Below are 19900 nucleotides of genomic sequence, written 5' to 3'. Positions count from 1 at the left end.
AATGCAATGATTGGACGAACATTTTAGGGTCCTACGCCTTACATAGACGATATATATATATATATATATTTATAAAATACATTTAGTCCACACTACTGCGTTTTCGTTTAGAAACGGAGAATTAAAACGAATACGATCTCCGTCCACACCAGCGTTTTAGCTGCGTATTAGAATTGATCTCCGTCCACATTAAAACGACTGAAAACGCGGATCACGTGACCATTCACCAACACTGGGCATGCGCGAGCCGGTGTAAACACAACTTCATTGATAAAATTATCCCACCATGCGCTGGTTCTTCCCAGGTTAACCCAAAACCGACGCTCCATGTACACGGTCGATACCGGGAATTGTCAAGCGTAAACTATTTTATCGGGAATTGTCAGTTGCACACGGGAATTGTCACATTGTCACTGTTTTACCGGGAATTGTCACAGGTCGCTCGAATAATAGCTTGCCTCCGGCGCATGTAGGCAGTTAGCATTGTAAAATGCAGAATTTACTTGCACAACAGCTGCTAGAAAAGATATAGCCTACGCCATGACTGATGACACCCAATCATAGATCCGAGCGTGAGCCTCTACTACGTCATCGTTTCTAAAGTCCTCCGTTTTGACCCGTCCACACTAAAACGCCCTCCGGAGATTCAAAACGAAAAACGGGTCGGCAGCGTTTCTAAACTTCTCCGTTTTGGGTCTCCGTTTTTGCCGTTTTAGTGTGGACGGGAGGTGCAAACGTAGCAAAAGGTCTCCGTTTTTAAACGAAAACGCAGTAGTGTGGACGGGGCCTTAGACCACTTTACTTTGTGATTGCTATCAGGATAACAAAAAATGTTTCTGGACCAAATCGCCTACCCTGCCTTTAAAGGGATAGTTCACTTAAAAATGAAAATTCTGTCATCATTTACTCACCCTCAAGTTGTTTCAACCCTGTATGAATTTCTTTCTTCTGCTGAAAAAGATATTTTCAAGAATGTCTGTAACCTCACATTTAATGGATCCCACAGACTTCCATAGTAAGAAAAAAAAAAAAAACGTTTTAGGCAAAACCATGATTTTCTCAGCTTTTTGTTCATAATGTTGCTTTTTTATAAAACTTACCCACATTCAAGTGTCGATAAAAGAAAAAGGCTCAGTTCCTTCTTTTGTCATATTGTATGTACCAAAATATTCTGGGGGCCATGAAACTTAAGAAAATTATCAAAAATGCTGGTGCTGACTGGCAACTTTAAAAAGAAAAAAAGATTCAGATGCAGCGGCCCAAAAAAGTGCATGCTAATGCAATGAGCATTATGACGAGTCTCATAAAAACATGTCAAGTAATAATATTAAATAAGAATAAAAACATAACCCTTTAAAATACTGAAAAAAGAAAAATGCATTCTGACACCGTGGTATGTGATTCATTTTTAGTTACTCTGTAAGAAAACCTGAATGAACTGATTTCACAGCCACTAAAAATCCTCAAATCAATCGTTGACTAAGCTCGATATTATGAGAAGAGCATGTGCAGGGAAGCGCAATGACAGACATTTTAAAGCGTCCAATCCATTTGAAACGAGGCTGCAGTTCCAGTCCGTCTCCAGTAGAGGCCACTGGAATTAAACTCAGTCCTTTATTGAACAGAGTGAGTTTCAAACAGCTTAACACTTGTTTAAACCCATCAAGAGAAGCACACAATTCACACAAACATGCGTTTTGTCACTTAAGTGCCTGAATTGTTACTTGGCTGAAGCTGAACATTTTTCTGGTGGTGAGAAGCATTTAACACTTTAAACTATTCACGCTACACTCAGTTTCTTAAAAAAAAGCATCTTTCTTTAGACCTTTCGATCTTTTCATCGTCTCTGAAAGCAACGTAACACGTGGGTCCCATAAGTCCCAGTTATGCTGGTGCCAACATTTTAAATAATGATCAACATTACAGTCCATCTCATGATGTGGGCTAAATAAATACTGACTTACACATTCAAATATAGAAGCAAGAAAACACACACTGGATCTCACTCAAAGGTAATACACACTTCAACATACACCAGAACAGCAACTGCATTATCGTCTATCTGGGATGTGATGGCACTAGCAACACCTGTGCTAACTTCTAACACTGGTATTATTGTGATTCTTCAACACTAGCAGACAGATGAAGGGAAGGTCCGCTGGACGAGTCTAGGCGCTGCGGAAGGTGGTCATGTCTTTGGGTTCTTTGCTGGGAACGCACCAGTCGTCGGCCTCGTGGATGGTTTTGTAATGTTTCCAGGCGGATTTGTTGTAAACGGGAAGCCTCTCGATGGACTCGGTGGACAAAGCCTTCAGGAATCAAAACAACACGTTATTATGAATGGAATTCAATCAGGAGTGAAAAAGAAAATATTCTTATTTCAGAAAAAAAAAGCTGGTCATGTGGGTGAACCTAACAAAAACATGTCCAGTTCTTAAATTGTAATTATTTTAATAATATTATTAATAATACGTATTATTTTTATCATACGTGATCCATTAAAATGTTTGGGGTTGGTTAGAATTAATTTTTTCTAAAAGAAGTCACTTATGTTCACCAAGGCTGCATTTATTTGATCAAACATACAGTAAAACAGCAATATTGTCAAATGTTAATATTTAAAAGAACTATTTCTATTTTGAATTGTTTTTTTTTATTTATATATATAAAATTGCAGTCTTCAGTGTCACATGATTCTTCAGAAATCATTCAGTGTTAAAAAATTGTTGTACTGCTCGATATTTTTTCAGTATTCTTTGATGAACAGAAAATATGTTAGTAAATGTCTTTACTGTCACTTTTGATCAATTTAATGCATCCTTGCTGAATAAAACAATTTCTTATAAAAAAAGGTAAATCTTACCAACCCAAACCTTTTGAATGGTAGTGAATATATATTTTTATAATCTAAATAATAATCATTTTATAATTACTATGTTTTATAATAAATGCAATATTTATTTATATATAAAAAAATATATATATATTTTAGAACCGTTTTAGATTGTGACAATTAAACCAACTGAATATTACATTTTACAATTATTAATATAATTAATTCGTTAAACGATAAGCGCATTAATCGTTAGAGGCTTCCCATTTTTTCAAATTCTCAATGTAATGTGTCAAGATATTTTTCTCATCACATTCTCATTACTGTAATACAATGTTTTTGTTTTTTTTCCCCCATATTACTGTGATGAGAATTTTTTTTGCATTACAGTAAAAATAAGTCATATTTCATAATTAACAAGAAATGCAAAGCATCTGAATGGACTTAAAATATAATAAATTTTCTGTAATAATAATAATAATGAAAATAAGTATATAATTTTGAGTGGATGAAATACAGTTTTTAAAGAGTTACTCACTCGAATGTAAATGACGGCATCTGTGCCGTATCCCTCCATAGAGTAGAGCTTCAGGTCACCCTGGAAATATCTGGCGTAAAGTTTGGAGAGGGGCAGCCCGTAACCAAAGCCAGCCTGAGACCACGACACAACACATGCCATCAACACAGCAAACTTTTACTCTTAATAAACATATAGTGGGTGCTTCAACGTCTCATTTAAGACTGTACAGGAAATATGTCATTCAAAACAATGCATTTGCCATTTTTATTGATCGAAAAGTTGAGACCGGGCAGGAAATAATGAAGGCAAGAGAGGGGGAACGAGATCAAGAAACGCAGGCTCGAACGTCCTACATCCATAACTTTCTAACCATTCAAAATGAACCTGAAAGATTGCGGACTGGGTTATATGTTCATATTTCAGTGGTGTCTCATACTGACCAGAGGAGTGGCTCGAGCCGTGTCCATCTGAGGACGAGGAGCAGTGGAGTAGGTGTATGTGAACAACCTGTCAATCTTCCTCAGTGGAACTCCGCCTCCACGATCACTGACCTATGACAGAGCAAGATGAGAGTCTGTGATCGTGAATCACATTAAACTTAGTTTTCAAGTAAGTGTAGTTTACAAATGTAGTTTCAAATCTGTACGACTGACTTTCTTCTGTGAAACATAAAAGAAGATACAATGGAAGTCAATGGTGACCAAAACTAAAACATCTTTATGTTGATGTTAATATAAATGATGACAGAATTTTGGGTGAACTATCCCTTTAGTAGGTTTTTCTTAATATGGAAATGTGTTTTTTTGTTGTTGTTTTTAATGAAATGAGACTCTAAATAAGAAACTAAAACTGCCAGTAGGTGGCGGTAAATGTCATTCATTCATTCAGCTGATTCATTCATGAAGTAAATGGCTCTTTTGAATGGCCACTGAATCACTTGTTCACACTATTAGTTGAAAACATGAATTCATTCAGTGATGAAACACTGCTGTGTGTTGTTTGGAAGACACACCACAGTTCTGGCAAAACTCGTTGGTAAAACTGAGCAAAAACAGACAATATTATGTCTAAAATATAACACAATATTAACTTCTTATTTATTGTACTGTTGTATAATTGATCTGGCGAGTTAAATGCGCTAATCGTTCTAACGAATTAATTATATTAATAATTGTAAAATGTAATATTCAGCATCATTACTCCAGTCTTCAGTGTCACATGATCCTTCAGAAATCATTCTGATATGCCGATTTGCTGCTCAAGAAACACTTCTGATTATTATCAATGTTGAAAATCAATGCCTGCTTTATATTTTTGTGAAAAAAGATATTTTGATGCACAGAAAGTTCAAAAGAACAGCATTTATTTAAAATAAAAATCTATTGTAACATTTTAAAAAGCATTTACTGTCACTTTTGAACAATTTAATGCATACTTGCCAAATTAAATTACAAAAAAAATTACTGACACCAAATTTTGGTAATGTTTGGATGAAATGTGAGGAATCTGGTCATCATTGAAGTGATTGACTCTATTCCTCGGCTGGGATCGTGTAGAGACACTGAAGCTGCACTGAAACTGAGGTGAGGCGTTACCACAGATTTGAGCACAGCCAGTCTGTCCGTACCTTGACGGTCAAGTCTTCGTGTCCGAGGACGATCTGGATGTGCACCGGGGGATATTCCATGGCATCTTCATAAAGCTCCATGGTAGCGCGCATGGCATTCTGCAGGAGTCACACAACATATTTATAGCTCAGCACTGCTGCACATCTAAAGAGCAAAGCCATTCACACCACAGGAAACCAGGCATACGGTAGCGCCGCACAACTCAGAACTACAGGTGATTGAATACATCAACACTTCAGAGGTGTAAAACGATGTACAGCACCTTACAGAGCTCAAACACCATGTGGTACAGATGAGACGGCACATACACCACAACAATGGGTTTATCCGGCCCTTTAACTGCAGAGGAAACACATGAGAAACAGCAGTCACACTTCCGATCATCAGAGCCGAATGCCGAATCATGAATGCAGTCACATGACTTCAAGTGAAGGAATGTGTGTGCGCAGCAGAAAGTTACCATTAAATTCTTCCAGTACAACCTCAGGTGAGCTCATGTAATACCGGTCACACAGGTTTTGGGCATTTTCATACGCATCTAAAAAAAGAACAAAAGAAAAATGTTTGAATGTTGATTAGAAAAGTAGATTTGTACATATATTGAATAAATATGGGTGGTGCTTGTCAGTGCAATCTTTTGGGTTGCAAGACATTTTGATCAAATTTCACCTCAAAATACAAAAAAATTAACTACAGTAGATTTCCTTACTGAAGTCTACTATATATATATATAACATCTATTTAACTGAACAAGTCTAATTTATGACTATTTAGTTTTTTTGCATTGCTATTATTTTCATAACAATTAGGCAAATTTCAATTCTTCTCAGTGATGTTTCTCATGAGATTTTTATTAGTTGCTGTATAAAAATGATATTATCTAAATTGTATTCCTACATTTAAGTATTCATCCATCACAGTAGCATCTGCTGTACTCAATTTAATTCATTACCCCACAGATAAAATATTTGAACTATTGCAAAATGTTTATATGAAAGAAAAATCCCAGTCACCTTTGACCACATCAGTGACGAGACAGTTTGGGTCGATGCTGCCGATCTGTTTGGGATGAGCAGGATTGACACGTACCTTTCCCCCAAACAGAAGAGCTGAAAACACACAGACATCATCATGTTATTGACATATTGACACAAAAGCGTGGCGATCAATGAATGAGATTCAGAAATGTGGGGCACTGATGGCTGTGAAACTCGTAAACACGCCAGTCGCTAATCCAAACTACACTACGAGTGAACATTCCAGGATCCCATTCAACTGACTTTACATTTCTGCTGTCCATAATGGGCCCTATTATAAACCTCAGCACTAGAAGAGTGTGTGTCTCACTGTGCTGGTTCAGGAGCATTCTGATTGAAATCCTGCTCATGTAGAAGCGGTCCAGGAAGTACTGCATGTTCTGGCTGGTGATTGGGTCGGTGCCGTAGGTCTCCTTGTACTCCACCACTCCTTGAGCCATGGTGGGAACTACATCATTGTGGCGGTTTCTGATCTTAATCACAGCATCTGTGAAGCTAAAACAACAGAGGCGTGTGTTTATGTGTGTAAAAGTGTGTGTATTTGGAAGCAGGAAGGTAGAGGTCTTCACGGGTCCACTTGGACCTGACAAACCAAACTTTTGTATAAAAAATTTATTTGAAATAAAGGTATTGTGTGAATTTCCCGCTTTGGGAATAAATAATGTTTATAATCTAATAGAAATGTGCTTTTACTGACAAATTCTTTAAAGTCCCCCTGTAGTCAACCATTTTATCCCTTAAAACTCATCTTTGATCACCAAAATGACATATTTAAGCAATTTCTTCATCGAGTTACATTGCTTGAATGTAACTCGACACCCTTGCCTCATTTAGTACACGCGGTTCTATGAATATGCAAATGAGCCCCACCTCCACTCACTCACAGCAGCTCAGAGATCCACTCGTTTGGTTACAAGGTAGTTTGTGACGTCAGAAACACCAGCGATTTCAAAGCGTGTTTTTGAGACTGTCTTTGGTTCACTGCAGTTTTAAGGAGAAAATACTCAGCAATGGTGTCGACTTATGAATTTACACATGGTTTGTCTTAAAGCATATTAAAAACACCACATAGACACATAAACAACACTAAAAACTTGATTTTCACCACAGGGGGATTTTAAAATATGCCAACCTTTTGTTTTTCATTTTGAGCATTTAGCAATACTTTACTACTTAACACAAATACGCATCAATAATTCCATAACATTATTATTATCCCCACTTCTCTGTAAATTCGTGCTTCTATGTAAATAATCAATCCCTTCTTGACATTGGTGCATGCAGCAGCTCCAACTAAACACTCATTTAACAATGAGTGCTTATTAATATTAACATAAATATAAATTTCCTTGTAAATAAAATTACTGATAAGATTTTGGTCATCTCGCCCACCCCTAACCTACCGTGTGTTTCTAATTGGTCATATCTGAATTTGGTCATACCCGGTTGAAAAAGTCACCACTCATCTTTATTTTTGGAAATATATTTTTGAGCTGGGTGCGGACTGTCATAACTTTTGTCTCGTTTTAAATTCCATTATGCACGTCGGGTTTGGGTGTGAAATGATTGGGGTCAGGTACAGATCTTAGGACCAGAGAAGACCTCTACTGCAGGGTATTTGATGTATCTCTTACTCTTGTGTGACCGTTTGATCATCCATATTCCTGTCCTTGAACTCAAGTATATCCTGGAAACTTTGCATGTACCTGCAGAGATGCAACACAACCAAAATTTTTTTAGCTCAGATATGCAAACATATCCCAATAATAGCATGTATTCCCACTGACCAGCTCTGCACCAGGTGCACTGAAGGAGTTCTCAGTAGGTTATCAGGCAATAAATCGATTTCCTTCAAAATATTTGCCAGCCTGACAGGCAGCTCCTGCCTCAGAAACGTGAATGACGTCTTCTCACACGCGTTCTCTGAACCTGAAGAGAAAAATGTGTACAGAGAAAATTATGAGAACATAATCATCATTTGGTGATTTCACCATTTAATTGATAAAGGTGTGACTGAGTACAGGATTCCCAGAGTTACGGGCGCTTGGGGGTCCAATAAACTGAACAGGGGGCTCAGAAAACCCCTGCCTAATGCAATGTAAACACCATGATATAAAGCTATATAGATATGGAAATCAAACAATACCATAGTATATGTAAAATTACTGTTATTTATATCAAATACCATCATCACATGATACTTTTCCCACCTATCTTTCTATTCTAATCTACTTAAAATGACAAAAATAGAACAGGGATTATAGTTTAAATATTCAAACTTTTGTTTTTGTTGTCTCTCGATTCTACTCCACTTTAGGATTGGATCATGTTAGATACTTCACATATTAAATTGTATCCACTTGATTCAAGACTTACCAAAATCTATGAACTGTTTCATAGAGAGAGGAGAAGGAGAGAATCTGGAGTAAAAGTCGATTTGCTTGGAAATAGAAGCAGCCTTCATCAAGGTCCTGAAGATTCTCATATTGACGTCTTTTGCTGTTTAGTTCTTCAGAAAATCTAGAAAAATGTGTCCTGTTGGTTTTCTGAACTCATATTTTTATGTCCAAAATATAGTCAGCAGAAGACTGTGTACTTGTTTCTCGTGGTGTAAAGTTGAATGTCAGTCATGTTCGCACATGCATCGTCAGTTCACTCATTCAGAACCAGTGATCCGGGTTTGTCCAGGGCTGTCTGGAAAATGCAGTTCCACTCTGTAGAAAATGCAGTCCTGTATTGCCCGGTAATGGCATTGCATTGCACACACACTATGTGATGGCCCTACACATGCAGGTAATCCCGGAGTAATGCTTGACGTGTGTGAAGACAGATAAGCACACCAGCAGCGTGTGTGTGTGTGTGTGAGCTCATCTGATACGCAGTAGCATCAGCGCACACTGGGCCTCTGACCGCAAGACACACGCTAAACAACACCGGCTGAGCTCCGAGGACAACACACCCTGAAAAAAGCCGTAATCTCTGACCTGTTTTACTGATAGTCTATTTGTTTTGCCAGGTTGCTGTAAACACGTTGACTCGCGTTAATGCTGCACTGACATAGATGTTTCATTAACGCATAGAGCGTCCACTCTGTTTACTTCCGCGTTGTGGAAGTCGCTGAATCACGTGACTGTCTGCAGCGTTCCCTGATTAGATAGCACGCGAACGTCTGCAAGATGTCTGTTATAGATCACTTCATTAGGAAAGCAAATGCCGTTTACTAACATCTGATAGACGTCTTTAAGATGTCAGTTTTACATACATTCTAAATCATAAACATCTTAAAGACATTCTAAAAGTTTTGAAGTTTTGACATCTGACAGGAAACGTCCTTTAGACATATTGCAGATGAGCAAACAAACATTTAAAAAAATGTGTCTTCCAAAATATAAACACGCACATCAAATAGACGTCTCCGTGATGTACGTGTATCAGGGACGTAAATGCTGAATAAATGTTTTTAAATAATTACGTGTGTGTGTATTTTGCATTTATACCCAGAAGTAAGTAATATGTTGAAAAAGGTGTCGTGTAAATGCCCCATAAGATGCATTTGTACAGTTCAGTTCAATACAGTATGGAAATAGCTTCTTAATTAGAAGATTTACTTGTAGCCTAAATAAATATTAATGATTTCGCATTGTAATTTTGGCTTCCCCTGAATTATTAATTAATCAGCTAAAGTAAATATGCTAAAACCCCATTCATTCATTCATTCGAGACGTGCATTTGTATGCGATGCGTGGGGCAACATAATGTAGCATAATGATGTCTAAGGGTAAGTTTACACGACAATGATGTACTAAAACGTTTTTTCTTTGCACATTTTTTTGCGTACAGGCTACAAAGTTGTCAAAACGATCCTCGTTCACACGGATCCTTGAAACGTCTGAAAACGCTATAGGTATTCTGCTGTCAGGCCAGTAGTTGGCGATGTCACTTTGTAAAGAAACACTAGCGCCGATAGACTGAACATGTAATGAGTCACTGTTTTTGCGTCACTGTTTTCACAAATTCAAGTTTTTGTCATTTACACATTGATGGTATTTTGAAAACCCGTTTTCAAAAGTTTTTGTTTTCAGGCCCCCAAAACGATGTTGTCGTGTAAATGACCGGCCAAAAGCAATAAAAAGTTTTCAGTTTTTTGATGAAAATGGTGTCGTGTAAACTCTCTCTAAGATGCATGTTCCCAGTTCAGTTGAATGATAACATTTACCATAATGGTGATGAGTGTATGAAGCAAATTGTTTGTTGAAATAACATTAACAACAATCTGTCAATCACAATGTGCGAAAGTTGTGTGTTTTTTTCGCGTATACAAGAATGTATTATTATTATTATTAGGTTTATCAACAAAAGCACAAATGTACAAGTGTCACAGACATTCAGTTGTTTTTGTCTTAGTTTCATTTTCATTAACTTTTAGTTCGTTTTCATTCGTTTCCCGATTTCCTTTGACCAGTTTTCCCGCCACTTATAAGTTGTCATGGAGATTAATTTACTGATCACAGGTGTTTGTCATTATTACCCTCATTTGCCTTTCATTTGCAGTCTTTTCAGTTCTCATTTGTCCGGTCTCGTTTGTGTTAAGGTTGTGTTTACTTTGATTACCTGTTCTTGGATTTGTCTTTGGAATTTATTAAAAACTGTTTGCCTGAATCTTCTTCTTCGTGTGCTTTACCACAACTGTTGCTGACAACAACCATGTAAACAACATTAAAAGTGACAAAAGTAAAATAAACAGACAAACAAAACACACATACTGTAGGGCCAAGGGCAATATAAGTTACTTGATATAAAGGTGCCTCAAAAGGCACTTTTTAACAAGGCAAAAGGTCACAGAGCATACAGTCAACTGTACAGCCTCCCCCTACTGGACGCATCAGGAACATCTACCGGCTCCAGGTGTGCAGCCTCCCCCTACTGGACGCATCAGGAACATCTACCGGCTCCAGGTGTGCAGCTACTGGACGCATCAGGAACAACAGGGCCTGGGCCGTATATATCTACCGGCTCCAGGTCTGCAGCCTCCCCACTCATTGTATGGACAACAAGCTGGTAAAATTTACAACAAAGTCATGGAAGTTTAATGCATATTTTACCAACTGAAAATGTTCCTAAAAGGAGGAACCTTTTTTTTCATACGCCTTTGCAAACATGGTTACTCCCTCACTACACCAAACCACGGTTTTATTACATTGGAAATCTACAAACCCGCCTAAAGCGTCGCATTGGCTTCAGGATTTTATGTTATAGCTACACTTGGAAAAGATTAAATATTCAGTTAGAGTGTCTGGCAACCCTGGTAATTGGATTGACATTGATATTGTAACTTTTTCTTTTTCACACTCAGTGTTATTTGATGCTTAGGTAGCTTTACATATGTCAATATGTAGGGTTTATGTTGTTTACTGTTGTATCATTGTTACACCTTGATTGTGGTCTCCATCCCTTTTTAAATACTGTCATTATTTAACTATTGCATAATTTTTGTATCTTCATTATTACTAATAACTAAATTATTTTCATTTTCATTTTCACCAAACTACAAAAAGTCCCTAATATTCCGTCGCCAAGTAAAGTTCAACAGACACGCAAAGCGAAATATGCATTGAACGGAAAGTATATGCTTGGTTTGGTATCGACCACGTGATATTATGAAAACAATAAGCCTTGATATGAAGCCTCTTTGGAAATTGCCCCGCATAGCCTACTCGGTACACATTGGAGCCTCAGTGTCACATAACATCACTACAACTTACTGAAGAAGAAGAAGAAGAAGAAGAGGGGAGGAGGAGGTAAAACCTGCTGTGGGAAAATTGTTTTTATATTAGACATTAGTTGTTTGAGTTGTTATCTTAATCGGAATGCAGGCGAAATAACTTGTTGGTTAAAACAGTATGTGTTTCCAGATAAATCATTAAACCAATATATATATATAAAAAAGAAAGATTAAAAATACACTCTAGCCTAAATTATATTTATTAAATTCAAGTTGTGTAAGCTCTATGTTAATGCATTGCAGCGATAACAACACGTTTCTTTGAGTTCATAGAAAATGGTTAAAAACAATGTGAAAACAATGTAATAACTACGTTACTGTTTCAAGTGAATAACACATTCAAACCTTTAAATAATTTTTTTCTCTCAACTTTTTTCACTTAATTCACACCATTACATCCAGTTTTTTTTTTTTTTTATGCTACACATATTTTGGAATGAATGATTTTTGTTTATTATTGTTATGCCCTAATATATGAAAGTCCCTCAGTGAACTTGTTTAACGTACATCGTGAGGACCAAATGTCCCCACAAAGTTAGTAAAACCTGAAATGTTTTACATATATGTTTGAGCCTAGCTTATAAATCAGCTTATAAATCATAAATTATGTGTTTTTCTTCCTTTCTTGTAAATGTAAAAATGCAGAATGTTTTCTGTGAGGGTGTTTAAGGGTTAAGATTAGTTTTTGCACACGTTTCTTGAACAGAACCAGGAAACCGTTTCAGCTGTTCAGAGAAAATGAAACTTACTGGGCTGTCATGTCTGTCTTTCACTGTCTGTGTGTAAATACAGTGAAATGGCAGAAGCCAGCTTTTCTCAGGAGCAGTTCAGCTGTCCAGTGTGTCTGGATCTACTGAATGATCCGGTGGCCATTCCCTGTGGACACAGTTACTGTAAGGTCTGCATTACATGCTGCTGGGATCAGGAGGATGAGAAGGGAGTCTACAGCTGTCCTCAGTGCAGACAGACCTTCACTGAAAGACCTGCGCTGAATAAAAACACCATTCTGGCTGAAGTGGTGGAGCAGCTGAAGAAGACGAAACTTCAAGCTGATGTTTCTGCTCGACCGAAAGATGTGGAGTCGGACAGTACTGGAAAAAAGCGCAAGAAAGGAAAGAAAACGCCAGGAAAGAAACATCTGGTGTGCCTTACCTCATACTGTCTTTGTTTCGTGACCGTCTCACACTATATTGGTTGCAAACCCCATTCACATAAAATCAAATGAATATAAGTATCCAATATTGTATGTACTCGTTTATACAATCGTGCACAAAATAGTTTTTTTCCCTCTCTCACATTTACAGTTTTACTTGTTTTTATGTCCAGACGATTGTAAAAGAGCGACAGAGTAAGTTCCAGCAGAGAATCCAGCAGAGAGAGAAGGATCTTGAGGAGTTGAGAGAGGCTGTGGAGTCTCATAAGGTGCGTTTAGAGAACAACAGTAGTTTAGACTCTCTTCCGGTGTCTTTCAGCCCCACTGAAGCCTATCGTGATACACAGGCCATGTCTCCGGGAACAGAAAGAGCTGACTGTGATGTGTGTCGTGTGTCCTATACAGCGCTCTGCAGAGGCAGCGGTGGGGGACAGCGAGAGTATCTTCATCGAGCTGTTCGGCAACATTGAGATGATCTGCTCTAAGGTGGCACAGCGGATCAGAGATCAGGAAAAGGCGGCAGTGAGTCGAGCTGAAGGACTTGTGGAGCAACTGGAGCAGGAGGTTGATGATCTGAGGAGGAGAGATGCTGAGATGGGGCTGCTTTCTCACACACATCGTTTCCGCAAGGTAACAGAGATCTGGAATACAGGACAGTAGAAACACCTTACCGTTAGATACTTTCTTCATTTTAATTTCTATTTTATTGGAGGAATTTGTTATACTCACACAGCTGAAAAACTGTTAACCTAAGTTTTAAACTTTAGTGCTTAAAGGAACACGCTGACTTTTTGGGACTTCAGCTTATTCACCGTATCCCCCAGAGTTAGATAAGTCCATACCCTTCTCATCTCCGTGCGTGCCGTAACTCTGTCTGACGCACCCACCGCTAGCCTAGCTTAGCACAAAGACTGGAGGTAAATGGCTCCAGCTAGCATACGTATACATACTGGGAACTATATTCTCAGAAGGCGAAGCACTGCTACTTGGGCGGAGTGATTTGCTCGCAGCACCTGAGAAGCCCCGTTGTGAGGAGCAGAGAGTTCGCTCAGAGTTGGAGTAAATCACTCCGCCCAAGTAGCAGTGCTTCGCCTTCTGAGAATATAGTTCCCAGTATGTATACAGTTAGAAGATGGCTGTGTCTCATATGACTTTGTTATTTGTACACGCTGTGACTATACAAATCACAACATGTAAATAGGAAAATGTTGGCGTTATTTTGTCACTTATTGGGAGCAGTATGCTAGCTGTAGCCGTTTACCTCCAGTGTTTGTGCTAAGCTAGGCTAGCGGTGGGTGCGTCAGACAGAGTTACGGCACGCACGGAGATGAGAAGGGTATGTATGGACTTATCTAACTCTGGGGGATACGGTGAATATGCTTAAGTCCCAAAAAGTCGGCGTGTTCCTTTAACTAAACATCATGCACCGTTTGTGCTACAGACATATGTGATACATTAAATCATGTGGCTTTTTGAGAAAAGGTGACACTATTACTTTTCTTAACCATTAGGATTTTCACCTGATGGATGATAAAAAGCATAAAAAGTCCCACAGACTTGAAAGAGGGGGTAACATTTACATTGTATTCCATTTAAACTGATTGGATTTCTAAGATCTATGGAAATGACTAGAACAGAAGTGCTAGACTAGACCTGAACAGCCCAGTAGAAGACCATGAAACCGATACAAGACACAACTGTAGCAAATAAAGCATACATAGGCGTCGATTTCGGTGGGGACGATGGGTACGTCCACCGATCACCATTGATCGTTGTTTAGGTACATTAAACCACGTTAAGCTTTTTCCTTACAATAGGCTCTAGTGAAGCAGAAACGCTAAATGTCAGATTACGTCCATAATAATTTGACTTTTGGTTCGATTTTTTTGACCGTTTTCAGTGGTTATGAGGAGCAATATGATAAATTTGGTAATCATTGTTAAGGTACATTAAACCACGTCATGTCATATTGTCAACATGGTACTTATGAAGCAGAATAGTGGGTTATATGGCTAATGCTTTTTGAAAACTTAAGGCTTTCTTCTTCATAAAACGAGCCGGACATCATCACATTTTGATTTTTGTACTGACGCCCATGAATATCAAACTGGTAGTTCAAGTATACACAAGTCACTCAAGATGATTTGAATAAACAAGCAGAGTAAATATCTGTTCGTGAAGGTTTTTGTCTTCCTGTAGAGTTTCCAGTCTCTCTCTGAACCTCCTGAATCTACTGATGTACCCAGCATCACTGTCAGCTCTCTCCTCTCTTTTGATGATGTGGGAAAGTCTGTCTTTCAACTGAAAGAAAAACTGCAGGATTTCTGTAGAGAGGAGGTAGACAAGATATCTGGCAGAGGTAAAGTACTGGACATTTATGAACTCTTAGACTTTTTAATGGGAGCTGTATATTAACTATGTCTGTTTCATTTTTTAGTAACATACATTGAAATCATTCCCACCAATGAACCCAAGATCAGGGAGGAGTTCCTGCAATGTAAGACACAATGAATACATTTACATTTTCATTCAAATATTATTAAGTATGTTACAAAGACAATTGGGATGTCCTCACAATACAGATATTTTTGTGATTTCAAATATTCTGAGGCCATTTTTGATATTTCAGTCCTTTCAGTCCAACAGTAATATGCCTTTTACTGTTCGTTTACTCTCTGCTTGTCTGTGCATTAGCGGTAGGGATTTCTCAGTGACTGTTTCCATCCAAAGTTGTGAATTTAGCTTATGCACAAAATTGGAATATCGTATAAAACAATTGCGCAATCTCCATCCAGCAAGTCGAAAGGAACAAAATTGTCACTTCCTGATAAACCTGTGAAAAAAGTTCCCTTTCAATCAGTCAGGTTCAACATCACGTTGATTGACTGATGCATTGGGGTCTCACTTGGGAGCCCAATCACCTTCGATGGTAACAAAATGGGCCAATGGACATTGATGAGTGAGATTTGCATGACAAGCCACTCCCCCAGACATACAGGTATATACGCTTGCCTGCAACTCAATCATTCAGGTTTTTGCTTCGGAGCTGAGCGGATTTGTTACAGCGATCTGCCATTCGCCTTTGCATTGAGAAGGAGAAGCTTCTTCAGTTTGAGAAAGGGCACATTTAGCTGTGTTTTCGCCTAAAAAGAGCAAACTTGCACAGATAAGTGCGGTGATTTCATCCCTGGGCGCTTCAACAATAAAAACAGCAGTTTCCCAAATGAGCAAGCACAGGTAACGTCCAACAAACAGCAGCTATCGACCTTCCCCTTAGAAAGGTCTGTCCTTCCATCCCACGAAGTACGGAGGTCTTACAAGGGGCACTGGGAAGGGTCAGCGGTTGTGGTGCTTTCCATAGTGACCTCAATGCGTAACATCGAACATGACGTCGTAACCCTCATTCACTGAAGAAGGGAACGGGGACGTTATGTCCCACCTGCCACAACCCTGTATCCCCGAATGCCTGTACCCCTCTCAGCGCCTCAGCACAAGCCTGAATGAGTGAGTTGCCAGCAAGCTTATATACCCATATGTTCGGGGTAGTGGCTTGCCATGCAAATCTAATTCGCCAATGTCCATTGGCCCGTTTTGTTGCTGGGCTCCCAAGTGAGACCTCAGTGCATCAGTCATTCGACGTAACGTCTCCGTTCCCTCATTCAGGGAGTAAGCGAGACATTGCTGCAGTAGAATTCACTGTGGGGTTTTATAAATGACTTGCGCCTCAGAGCGCACAGACGAAACGCACTATAATCAGTCATGTTATCTTGCTTTCGGAGGAGAATGCCTGCTGTTTTCAAACGTAGTTGTGTGAGACAGTTCTGGGAGGTCCTTATACCGAACCACTTTGACGACAGACTTTGGCTCAGGCATTTCAGAATGACCAAAACAACATTTCAGATGCTGTGCAACGAGATAGGTCCGCTGGTTAGTCCAGTTATGCCGTCCCATTCCGCAAAGGAATTTTATTCAGTAAATGTGTTTCCATTGTAGTTTATTATGCGCATGTTTTCTTATCGGATAAAAAAATGATCAGCCTCAATTGAGTGCCTTTTTAGAATTTATGCGCATCTTGGCGTTTGCATCCAGGGTTTTTTATGTCATATTACAAAATGTGCATAAAAATAAGACATAGCTATTGACTCACCAAAATGGAGGATGAATAAATGATTTTGTGTTTTATCTCCATCAGATTCCAGCCAGTTCACTCTAGATCCAAACACAGCGAATAAACACCTCCATCTGTCTGAGGGGAACAGAGTGGCGACTTTCACTGCCGGCGTCCAGCAGTATCCTGATCATCCAGACAGATTTCATTATTATCCTCAGGTGTTGTGCAGAGAGAGTGTGTGTGGACGCTGTTACTGGGAGCTTGAGTGGAGTGGGAGTGGATTTGTGGGTATATCAGTGTCTTATATGTACATCAAGAGGAAGGGACAGAGTGATGAGTGTGTGTTCGGATATAATGATCAGTCCTGGAGTTTGATCCGCTCTTCCTCCAGATGCTCATTCATTCACAATGACAGTCATACTGAACTCCTTGTGCCCTTCATCAGCAGTAGGATAGGAGTGTATGTGGATCACAGTGCAGGAACTCTGTCCTTCTACAGCGTCTCCGACACAATGACCCTCGTCCACAGAGTCCAGGCCACATTCACTCAGCCGCTCTATCCTGGGTTTGGGGTTATAAATGGGACAGCAGTAAAACTGTGCGATCTAACACTGTAGATTACAGAGAGCTGACTGCAAATATTACGGCAATGTGGCTTTGAGTTGCATGATAAATCGGGAACAGTGAGATATTATTATGGTGTTTAGTAAATTATCATGTCAAGTATTTCAACAAGTAAAATGTTCTCATTAGAATAAAGTTCTGAGAGCGGGTGATGAATAAATATGGACAAAATACTAGCAGAAACAAACGAATATCAGAGTGATCAATATTAATGTAATGCAATTTTTTTTTTGCCTTACTGCGACATCCCCAAACTCATTTGGTCATTAGTCCTAAATAGTAGGGGTGAGCAGGGCACAACCTAAAGCGGGGCTACATGCGGTTTAAACGCTTCCACATATAGCGTGACGAAACTTAGTGTATTTACTAGTTGTCATATCAACACCAAAGAAAAAAAATCTTCAGAAATCTTCAGCAATTTCTTTACTATAGCCAACTTACTGAAGTTAAGTGTTTAAGTTAAGTTAATTTAAGTGTTACTCAGTTGTACTGAAGGGGGTGGATTGGAATCCACTGCTGCTTCAATGTATATGTAATGAGTGATTATAATCAAGGTATTAATCAATATTTTTCCTTCTAAATATCAAATGAGTTGAATGACTTCTCTGGAGATTTTACTTTGTTATAGAAGTTCCCAGTGTGATTACTGAAATGTTCTTTTCATGTATTCTTTAATGTCAGTATTTGATATCTGAATGCAGTAACAGTGCTTTCTCATTTAACCCGGCTTCCAGAAATTAAATAGGGACATGTTTTGTGTTTGAGAAAGGTCTTCAATGTGTTAAAACACATAGGGGTCGTTGAAGCCAATAGTTTAAGGGACCATTTCTCAGTTAAAGCCTTACTTTCCAGTTAGACTTAAGTGTAGCTCTCCTTAAGAGAAAACGCATTACCTTGATGTTTTGAGAGGACTCTCCTGTTTATAGTTAGAGCCTGGCCAAATCCAACCTTGGAAAAGCTGTGTATCGGTGTGTGTGTTAGTCTTCTTGCTTACAGGTTAAGCAACCACTGGCATTATTGGAGATTGACTGAGTTGTTGTTCGGGACATGTTGGCGTTCAGCAACCCAAATCCCCGACCTGGAAGGTCACGACGTGCCTGACTTCAGGGTCAGAGTGTCAGCCGCATAATCGATGGAGATATGCTTCTGTCTATCTGTATATGTGTGGAAAATTACTATGTCTATCTGTTTCTTAGCCAATGAGAATCATTCAACCTGTAAGCAATGACGTAGCTTAGACCTTGGAAATGGTATAACTGCTGTGATCTTTGTAACTGTAAGGGGGGCGGCCTATACAAACTCCTGGGTGAGTCTTGAAGCTGACTTCTGCTGATGAAACTGCAAACTATCTTCAGTAAAACTTTTCAATTTTTTTTTATAATTCTGACTCCGGGTCTTCTTTCAAACATCTGGTCCTTGGGTCCTAAACTGTTAAACCCTAACAGTGTTTATTTAAAACAAGACAAATCTGCTATTTTAATCTCTGATCTGTTATTTAAAAGTTTAGATACTTCTTTAATGCTTAGCTAACTTAGCAGAAGACACTAGCCAGGTTAAAATCCCTGTTGCGCAGATGGAGCATGTTGTTACAATGTGACCCGCTATTAGAACTAGCGGTTATGACATTAGAGATATAATTCACATTAATTGCTTTAATGAATTCTATTGAGAAACCATGAGAAACAGGTGAACAAATACTGAGAGTTCAATGTAAAGCAAAGATATGTAAAGCATTCTGGTTCGTCTGTTTGTGTCCTGTTCAGTGAGAGCTGTGTGTGGAGGGAGGGAGGAGTGTGTTTTGTTCAGCTCTGTGTTTTTCTGAATGTGTTTCTTCATCTATTTGCCCACATTTTTATTTTGAACTATGCTGTACAGATGTGTTATGCAGTGTTCATTGTCAAACGCCAAAATTAGTTTATTTTTATTTATTTTAAAAGCCATTATTTTATATGAAAAGGTTAATAATGTTACTTTATTGAGAAAATATTTCGCTCATAAAGCTGACATTTTCATATGATCATGTTTGTGCCTCACCTATGGTGTGTTTGTCACATTTCATTTCTTTTGGGGTAAATAAAGACTAAATACACTCACCTAAAGGATTATTAGGAACACCTGTTCAATTTCTCATTAATGCAATTATCTAATCAACCAATCACATGGCAGTTGCTTCAATGCATTTAGGGGTGTGGTCCTGGTCAAGACAATCTAC

At 38.7% G+C, this 19900-nt stretch overlaps 2 protein-coding genes across 2 annotated transcripts; one reads left to right on the top strand and one right to left on the bottom strand.

The window, feature by feature from the left end:
* Nucleotides 1–1595: 1595 nt before the first annotated feature.
* pdk1 (pyruvate dehydrogenase kinase, isozyme 1) lies at nucleotides 1596–9166 on the bottom strand. Its single transcript, XM_084421369.1, has 11 exons — nucleotides 8395–9166; nucleotides 7806–7947; nucleotides 7653–7724; nucleotides 6329–6513; nucleotides 5995–6090; nucleotides 5442–5519; nucleotides 5244–5320; nucleotides 4981–5079; nucleotides 3794–3904; nucleotides 3372–3485; nucleotides 1596–2309 (listed from the first exon to the last, which is right to left on the bottom strand). The coding sequence occupies exons 1-11, from the start codon at nucleotides 8501–8503 to the stop codon at nucleotides 2169–2171; spliced, it is 1224 nt and encodes a 407-aa protein (XP_084277495.1). The 5' UTR covers nucleotides 8504–9166; the 3' UTR covers nucleotides 1596–2168.
* Nucleotides 9167–12497: 3331 nt separating this feature from the next.
* LOC311298232 (tripartite motif-containing protein 16-like protein) lies at nucleotides 12498–19067 on the top strand. Its single transcript, XM_084420990.1, has 6 exons — nucleotides 12498–12941; nucleotides 13127–13222; nucleotides 13359–13583; nucleotides 15153–15312; nucleotides 15391–15450; nucleotides 17146–19067. The coding sequence occupies exons 1-6, from the start codon at nucleotides 12597–12599 to the stop codon at nucleotides 17679–17681; spliced, it is 1422 nt and encodes a 473-aa protein (XP_084277116.1). The 5' UTR covers nucleotides 12498–12596; the 3' UTR covers nucleotides 17682–19067.
* The last annotated feature ends 833 nt before the right edge of the window (nucleotides 19068–19900 follow it).

The sequence above is a fragment of the Rutilus rutilus genome, assembly GCF_951802725.1.
Source record: "Rutilus rutilus genome assembly, chromosome: 10".
NCBI classification, from domain to species: domain Eukaryota; kingdom Metazoa; phylum Chordata; class Actinopteri; order Cypriniformes; family Leuciscidae; genus Rutilus; species Rutilus rutilus.
This window is presented reverse-complemented; position numbering and strand designations above follow the sequence as displayed.